This window comes from Centropristis striata, chromosome 20 (assembly GCF_030273125.1).
Source record: "Centropristis striata isolate RG_2023a ecotype Rhode Island chromosome 20, C.striata_1.0, whole genome shotgun sequence".
Lineage (NCBI taxonomy): Eukaryota > Metazoa > Chordata > Actinopteri > Perciformes > Serranidae > Centropristis > Centropristis striata.
This window is the reverse complement of record NC_081536.1, coordinates 24,338,897-24,347,508: the sequence shown is the minus strand read 5'-3', so window position 1 is coordinate 24,347,508 and position 8,612 is coordinate 24,338,897. Positions and strand designations below refer to the sequence as shown.

General features: G+C 40.3%; 1 protein-coding gene across 2 annotated transcripts; it reads right to left on the bottom strand.

Moving 5' to 3' along the window:
- Window positions 1-24: 24 nt before the first annotated feature.
- cdc5l (CDC5 cell division cycle 5-like (S. pombe)) lies at window positions 25-8,565 on the bottom strand. Of its 2 annotated transcripts, XM_059359055.1 has the most exons (20): window positions 8,348-8,564; window positions 7,095-7,198; window positions 6,607-6,768; window positions 6,387-6,514; window positions 5,943-6,042; window positions 5,646-5,772; window positions 5,436-5,527; window positions 4,982-5,126; window positions 4,685-4,876; window positions 3,841-3,989; window positions 3,571-3,742; window positions 3,143-3,307; window positions 2,933-3,013; window positions 2,486-2,737; window positions 2,375-2,379; window positions 2,238-2,340; window positions 2,058-2,147; window positions 1,723-1,854; window positions 1,317-1,397; window positions 25-404 (listed from the first exon to the last, which is right to left on the bottom strand). In XM_059359055.1, exons 1-20 carry the CDS (start codon window positions 8,390-8,392, stop codon window positions 291-293), a joined length of 2,439 nt encoding a protein of 812 aa, XP_059215038.1. In that variant the 5' UTR covers window positions 8,393-8,564; the 3' UTR covers window positions 25-290. The 2 variants fall into 2 exon arrangements, with proteins under 2 accessions (XP_059215038.1, XP_059215037.1); XM_059359054.1 differs by lacking the exons at window positions 25-404; window positions 1,317-1,397; window positions 1,723-1,854; window positions 2,375-2,379 and having other exon boundaries at window positions 2,061-2,147; window positions 2,238-2,346; window positions 8,348-8,565.
- Between the last annotated feature and the right edge of the window lie 47 nt (window positions 8,566-8,612).

Sequence of the window (8,612 nt, the reverse complement as noted above, 5' to 3'; positions counted from 1 at the left end):
GTATTTTATGAAAACACAACTGTATCATTGTTGAAAAGAAACTTTATTGGTCACTAATACAGAAACAAGAGATGACTGAGCAAATTTAAAACTCAGCTTGTGGCATCATAGCAACATGAGCACATGGAGGTGGGGCTTATTTCTGGAATTGCGCAAATCTTGAAAAATGAAGGGTTCAATACGTCGATTCAGAGGGCGGATGAGCAAGAAAGCTTTGTGTTTAGCTTGATATCAGTCTCCATGATGAATATGTCAGTGTGTGTAGCATGAATGTGTGATTAGTGTGTAGCTCAGTATTTCTGAGCACTGTTGATCAGTGCCTCCCTCTCCATCAGCAGCTCCCCATATCTCTGCTGAAGTTCTCGCTCTCGCTCCATCTGCCTCTCCACGTCCTCCCGCAAGGCCTGAAACACACACAGAAAGATGATTAAATATGTGATTTTTACTTTTGCTTTTTACTTCATAGAGGTGCATGGCTATGACATTCGATGTACTACATAGTATGCCGGTGTATTCTTTTATGTTCTAAACCAGGGGGGTGGCAAACATGCAGCTTGCAGTGACTTGTGGCTGATCTATCAAGGTTCTCATTTTTACCATTTTTGACCACCAGTATTCGGTTGTCATAGTATAACTTTTTTTCAGTTTTTGGACATTGCACATAAAGGTGTTTTTCTGTCATTTCTGGCTATATTATGCTCCAATATGTATCAACGGATTATAATTGACCCATTTAAAGCATTTTTTGGCATTTTAAAATGTAAAACTTTCGACAAAAATCGACAATGAAAAAGGGTCATGCCATAATATGGTATTTTTTCCGCTATATTTGGACAAACTATATACTAAACACATGATCTACAAGAAGGTGGGACTTAAAGGTTATACAAAAACATATCTGAGTTGAAATCAACCTTCCACCAATCTTGTTCATCAGGAATATATACTTAATAGATTTACTTCTTTTATATACAGAGTTCTCATTTCAACTGCTTTAAACGAAATTCCCTCATTTACAAAATGTTGCAATACAGCAAATGTCATAAAGGGAGAACCCTCTTGCAGAGTTATTGTAAGTGTGACATTGGTTAAGCCAGTCATGGCTCCTGCACCTAAAGTTGCTGACCCCTATACTATGACTTTTGGACGACATACTAAACTATTTTTTATGAAATTCTGATGACATACAAACATAAAAAAAGCTTAATATTGAGCCCTATGTGTGTTTTTAGTGAAATAGAATGACAACTAAAAAATTAGGTCAGGGTGGATTTGGATGCTCTATGTATTTTCTTGATTTTTGGAAAATGTATTACCTCTTTTCTTCTGGGAATCGCTGTATCCTCTTGTTTCTTCAGCTGACTGAAGGTCTGGAGCTCTGTGGCTGCCTGCTCCACCTGGTGGACACCACGAATATGACAGTTATTACAATAACATTCATACAATGATCAAGACTTGCAATGTTTTAAGTGCAGCAATAAGGTACACTGCAGCAGTACTGTCTACAAAGTAGGTAGTCAGTCCACTCAATTTGGGGTCAATATTCAATATTACACAGATGCATCCTTTAGCTAAGCTCTGTTAAATGACAAATTAAACAAGGAGTGGAGAAAAAAATGGCCACAACTGTATTCTAACACTACGCTAAGAATTAAAAAATGTTTTACAAGTGGGACTTGTTTTAAATATGCTAAAGATTCTAAACTCTGTCATATTTAGTACCTGTTCCCAGAGTTCATTGTGCTGCTTCAGCAGCCCCAGGGCTCTGGACTGAAACCCTCCCAGCAAGATTTTGAGTTTCTTCTCTAGTTTAGCTGCTCTGCGGGCCTCTGCTGTCATGTGGCCACGGTTTACCTGGAGAGACAGATACAGGAACAGCAATCTTAAGATCTGAGCGCTTATAAGGGCTGCCACCAACTTTAATTTTCACTGTTGATTAACCTGTTTCTCAATTAATGGATTAGTTGTTTGGTCTATGCGTAGTCAGAAAAACAAAATCAAATCAAACAAATCTTTGCAGCTCTAACTCTGATCCACGTGTCTGTGTGCTTTCTTACCTCTAGTTTTTTCTCCAGGCTTTCAATACGGTCTTTCTTTGATGCCAGGTTGGCTCTGGTGTACCTGTTCTGAGCAGGTAGATATAAAACCTGCAGAACAAGAGAGAAGTTTATTTGGATGAGGATGACAGTAAGGAAAGGCAATTTATCTCTAAGGCCAGATGACAGAGGGATGCTTACCTGTCCGTAGCATTCCTCCCACACCTGACTGTAGGCCTCCATGCTGAGATCACCGTGGCCCATTCCAGACTTCACCACCTCCATTTCTGAAGCCAGTACCCGCCTTTGCCTGTCAATTGACACACATCATTAATAACCATGCCTTATTTGCAGAATATCTGTAAACAGGTTGTATTAAAACAAATGTATTTGTTTGAGTAACTTCTGAAGTGAAAACTTGTGTGTGTGTGTGTGTGTGTGTGTGTTACCTGCTCCATGTCCTCTGTGCTGACTGGTTTGTAGGAATGTGTTTCCAGGTAAGCTATATGCGAAGCGTTGTTTGACGTGGAGGTGGGGCCTCTGGCTTTGCCGCGCTGCAGCTGACTGCCTGAGTTGCCAGCCGGGTGGTGCACACAGTCGTAGTGCAGCATGGTAATCATTTCCTGTTTGATCAGCTCCTCGGCCAGCTGGAGGTCCAAGAGAGGCTCCATGGAGGTGGGACGGAGGACGGACTCGTTTACCTGCAGAGACAGACAAGGTGATCATCATGCTAAGGCAAACTAAAGCACTGAAGCATGTTCATTATATTCCAGTATGAAACAAAGTTGAGGCTGACACATCATACAACAATGTTTTAAATGAATTTACTATTTTTCATGCCAGCTAAACACAGACTATCCTGCTAGAGTTTGTCAAATAGGGAGTGTGTTTGTTACCTCAGTGGGTCTGGGGAGATTCCTCTGAACAGAAGTGTGTCGCAGCTTCAGCTCCTTCTCTCTTTCTGCATCCCGTACAGCCTGACACACACAGAAACATTAGCTTTTTTTGACCTATGGGCATACACACATAGGTTTACATCATCTAAATGAGGTTATGGACTCATGAAAATCATGTCACCGCCCTCACTAAAAGTGCTGTGTTCATACCTGCTTTCGTGCCTCTATGTCTGCAGAGTCCTCTATGAATCCGGTCTCTGCCTCCGTTTCTTCGAGTTCCTTCTCCGCATTTTCCGGGAGAACGATCTCAAAGTCGTTCTTGGGAACAGGAAGTGACATCAGACCCTGTCTCAGCTGCTGCAGGCTTTCCCTTTGCTGTGTGTGAGAGGAGAGAGACAGCGGTTAATGCATTTTCTTTAAATTTAAATTACATTATTACAACAGTCTCATTTTGTTTTAAACTGTAGTCTGCAGTATTTTTGATCAAAAATCTAATTTGACAAAGCAGTGGCCTGTTTTAGTTGGCAACATTTGCTACTTACAACTTACTCTGTGGCATCAGCAAACATATTAAAGTTTAAATTCAACATACTCAGAATGGAGTGAGTGTTACATGTGTACTTGGAGCGTGTCTTTACCAGGTGTTTAGCATAAGCAGGATCAGCCAGTTGCTCCTCACTGTTAATGTTCAGTTTGTCTCTCAGAGGAGTGCGGCCGGGGGTCAAACCTGGGGTCACTGGCCCACGTGGGGTCATCGCTCCTCCAGCTTGAGGGGTCATGCCCTCCTGCCCCTGACTTTGGTTGGGGGTTCTGTTAAAATAACATGGTGGTGAATGTTAACATTAACAGTACAAGCTGGTTTGACATTTAAGTTCACAGTGTTGTATCAGAGGTGAGAGCACTGTTACCTGAACGGCGTGCTGAGAACCGTGTTGGGTGTTTGTACTTGTTGCCGCTGAGGTGTCACTCCGCTGAAGTCGCTCTCGTGCAGTGGAGTGTTGAGGCCTCCCTTCAGAGGGGTGTCGATGTTGGTCAGAGCCATCAGGTTCTGGGCTTCCTGAAAACACACACAGACACAGGTAGTTAGTTTCTTTTTATGTTAACTGGATATGATGAAGAAGTCAGCATGTTGATGTTTTGGAGTAAAAAATAAAATCAAGCATATTTTAGGCACATTTTATATACTCAATGGTGAATTAAAACGAAATACGAAACCAATTGTTGTCTTTCTTCTCACATGAGTTTTAGATTTGTCAGTTTGCGTTAACTTATTATGTAAGTGCGCACTGGAAATTTGCTTCCGTAATTTCCTTCATGTCCCATATGAACACACAATTATGAAAATAATCAGTTAAAAAAAGAAAGAAGATTAGAGATTAAGATGTGCTGTTTGGATTGTTATTATCATAACAGTATTAGTTCTGCATTCATTTTTTGTTTAAATTAATGTTTGTTTCCTTGTTTTTGTGCTTTAACTTAAAATAAATTACTTGATACTAAAAATAACATCTAGCAATAAAAAAGCACAAAGGCAGGTGTCTTTAAAAAGGAAATACAGTTTAAAGCATAAGTTGTATTTCTCTAGCTCAGTTTTAAACTGTTAATTTAGAGCTGCACTGAAATATCCTTTCTATTTATCAGATTAGAAATACTGACTATCAATAAAGAATCTAAAGTGTGTGTTCATCCTCTCTGTGGCATTTACAGTCTTTAAATAAGTGATCATGTATTCAGTGTGTGTGTGTCTCTAACCTGCAGTATCCTGTCCTGGGCAGCAGGGGTGCGTGGGGTACGGAGCCCCGTTGACATGGCGTTGGTGACGCTGTACTCTGACAGGAGGGCAGAAGAGGCGGAGTTTCCACTTTCGCTCTCCTCTGCAGCTTGACGGGCGACCTCACTGGCAACACCCAATTTGACGACTTCCTCCAGCTCAGCATCACTGATCTATGAAGCAGATTAAATTAATGATAGATACATTCAGCATATGTTTTGGACTGGACACTGGCAAGAGATTTAGCATAGGAATCATAGGAAGAGCAAAGTGCTTACCTGAGGTGCTGGCAAAACCAGTTTGGAGCGTTTCTTGGTGAACTCTGCCACTCCGCTGGTCTGCAGGATGGCAGATGGGAGATCGCTCTCTTTCTTCTTCTTGATCTTCTGTTTATCTTTCTTTCTGTCCTTCTCCTCTTGCTCACTAACCACAAAAAAAACACATATAAGTGTTAATTAATGACGAACATGAGTACATTTTTGTTAGTTAGGATCCAGACTGATGTTGGTTAATTTTTTTTTTTACTCAGCCAAAGAGAAAAATAAAAAAATATGAGACAAAAGGGTTAACATTTAATTTGAATGTATGAAAGTTCACAATACCATTATGCCTTTTTAATGACTAAGGTTTGTATGTACTGTAATTTTTACGAATTAAACTAATTAAATTTTACTACTAAAGTTTGTTCCTGTGTTATTCAAACTATAAAATGTGGTGTTTAATGTTACTGACTTGCGTAGCTCTCCATCCAGGTGCTGCTGTCTGAGTCGTTTGAAGTTTGGCTCCAGAGGGTTGTACTGCTCCATGCTGGTGTCATAGAAACCCTGAAAATGAACATAAATTAAACAATAATTAATAATTGCAATTTTAAGTTGAGCCCAAATGCTGTAGTGATGTTGTGGGTACGGTTTAAAATTAACTGAAAGAATCAACAGTGATTACCTGTGCAGGTTTCTTCTCAAAGGGGATTTCAGCGTTGTAGTCTACTCCTCTCTTCTTCTTCCTCTTCTTCTGAACATCGATTCCTGCCGCTCTCAGCTCTCTGCGCTTCTGCAGAGCAGCCAATCGTCTGCAGCAAAAAGACAGAGAAACTCAATGATGTATAGAATGTTGAAAGCTTCCCATTCCCATAGTTGCAAATGAGATCAGGCATGGAAAATCCATAAATACATTTAAGATGAAAATGTCTGAATAAAGAGACAACCCAGTATTTGTAAATACTGTGTGTTTTTATCGTACCTGGCTTCCTCCAGCTGTTTCTCTCTGGCCTTCCTCTTGGCTTTCTTGCCCTGGGTATTGGCCAGTCGAGCCCTGGCCTCTGACAGCATCTCCAGCTCATCTACAGATAGTTAGACAGACAATTTAATCACTTTGATAGGACACATTTGATAGGATGCTGGTAAGATTAAACTTATACAGCCACACACATGAAAGAGAAGTAGTATTTGATTTATTTGAATGGATACAACATTTGAAGATGATCACAACATGATAAGCTGGATACTAAATTCTTCTTGAGAGAAAATAAAAACTTTGACAAGCTCTACAACAGATGCAAAAGAAACTGTGAGAGTACATAGGGTGATATTGTAAAGACCAGACTGCATCCCTGCATCAATGTTCAAACAACAATTTTGAGAAAAAAACAGTCCATCCAACATTGATTTAAGGGTGTCAGCATACCTTCGTCCATGTCCACAGGGTCAGGTCTGGCAGGTTTAGTTTCAGGATTAGGGTCGATCTCTCCTGGTTTTAACTTTCTTGGGTCGTCTCCCACTTCCTCCTCATTGTCTCTTTGCGCTGCTTTGTCTCTAAAACACAAAAGGTCAGGGGTCTGTGAGAATAATAAGTGTGAAGCATATTATAAGTGTAAAAAGGTGTTTTTAATAATGTCAAATCATACAGCAGGTATTCGTAGTGCTCCAGGCACTGGGCAGCAGTGCGTCCTATGATAGGAGCAATGGTCCTCCACTGAGTGGGCATCAGCTTGGCCAAATGAAGAAGCTTCTCCTCCTCTTCTCTGGACCATTCGGTTTTCTTGATGCTGGGGTCCAACCACTCGTACCTGCATACAGACACAAAAGCAAAGAAAAGAACAGTTATTTAAACAGGAAATCGAATTGAGATAAAAGAGTCAATACAGCAGAGTAAACAGGTATAGAAACAGGACACACACTACAAATAACCAGTTACACATAAGTCTGTACGTACAAACAAAACAATCACAGACATCTCTAAATACTTCTAAAATATAGTACGAAATAATGGCGGTAAATGCTTCAAAGTGCAGGAATATTAATATGCAGATAACAGCTACTTCTACAAGTCCTGCTATAGCTTTGAAAGATGAATGCAAATATTGCCATCACATGTTTTTGTATCAAGACTCACCATCTGGCTTTACACTGTTTGGCAGACTTGCGGTGCAGCAGGGAGGCGATACGAGACCACTGGTTTTTCCCATATTTCATCACAGCTGCCTTGAGGATCTCATCCTGGGAGGTTTAGAAAAGGGACAGACAAAGGACAGAAAGAAATTTATAAGAATCTGCCTCACCTTTGATACCAATCAATCACATTGTTCAATCAGACACAGCGTTTGTAAAATAAATGTTTCAACAATGATGACCAACAACAAAAGCCCCCGACCCCCCCTTTTTTAATCATTGTGTCATTTTTATCATGTAAATTTAGGGAGAAAAGGCAATCTCGGCTTCAAGAATCAGCCCAAAAAATTGGCAGCACATATCAGGCATCGGCCTTAAAAAAGCCATATCAGTCGACCACTAGCCAATATATACACATTTTCACCCTGAACTCAACTCATCTGATCTTTCATACTATTTAGATGATTATACCCTTAACTGCACTACACCTTGACAGTTTACTTTGCATTTCATTTTACAATAAGCCTTCCTCAGACATGCATATATGTCCAGTAAAGAGTCTCTAAAAGTATAATTTTCTCATTATTTGATGCAGCTTGTTTTTGCACCTCATCTTCGTCTTCTTTCAGTTAAAGCTGATAACATTTCCCACTGTGATTAATAAAAACTCAGCACCAAGCAAACTGATGTCACTGATTAATTAGCCAGGTTTATTGTGAAAAAGCTATGGACTGGAGGTGTGGCTGAGAGAGGGTGAAGGAGCAGTGTATTGATGTGTGATAGTATGATTTTACAGTAATGATGTTTTTGTTTGTCTATGTTGCATTTGTATCTATTAAACCACTTTGTAAATAAAAATGCTACTCAAGGGACTATCCTGTCAGTCAATTAAATTGCACTACTACTCCTTTAATGCATGAGACAAGGCATTCATTGCTGGCAAACATATTCTTCTTACTTAGCTCACTTATTGTTAGCTAACTTGCTAACACTTGCAAAGAAGAGCAGGCAATTGTCATGTTTGCTAATGCCGTAGCCATCTTTTCAGATTAAAAACGTTAAAATTTACTAAACGTAGCGCAAGCAGGGACGTCAAATAAAGTCTTTCGATATAGCTGGCAACAACTCAAATACACCAAACTTGCTACGCGCTCAATCCCGTTAAGTGAGCAGCTAGCTTCATGCTAACTCCAGACTCATAGATTTTCTATTAGTGGTTAGCATCATGCTAACGCGGATAGCCATGTAAACACATACCTCAGTGTTGCGCCAGACACCTCCCTTAATCATAATTCGCGGCATCTTGGCGGCTCTTTGCTCTCCCTTCCTCTAGTAAAAATATTGTAACTGATTTTCAACCAGTTACGATGAAAAGTGACCTTCACAGTTTCCACACAAACTAAACCCAAGACGAGACAGAGCACAGAACGTGCACCACACGGAAACTCAACGGTCCGCCGAAGTGCATTGTGGGTATTATTGTGCAAGTGTTGCGTAGTAATCGGTCCCCCTGCGATTTGTG

What these genes read in the sequence shown, in the direction of transcription:
- cdc5l (XM_059359055.1), bottom strand. Translation starts at nt 8,392, where the DNA reads ATGCCGCGAATTATGATTAAGGGAGGTGTCTGGCGCAACACTGAG. An exon ending in GTTCTCAGCACGCCGTTCAG is followed by an intron (nt 3,743 to 3,840) that starts GTAACAGTGCTC and finishes TTATTTTAACAG; the next exon opens with AACCCCCAACCAAAGTCAGG. An exon ending in GCCTGGAGAAAAAACTAGAG is followed by an intron (nt 1,855 to 2,057) that starts GTAAGAAAGCAC and finishes CTGTCTCTCCAG; the next exon opens with GTAAACCGTGGCCACATGAC.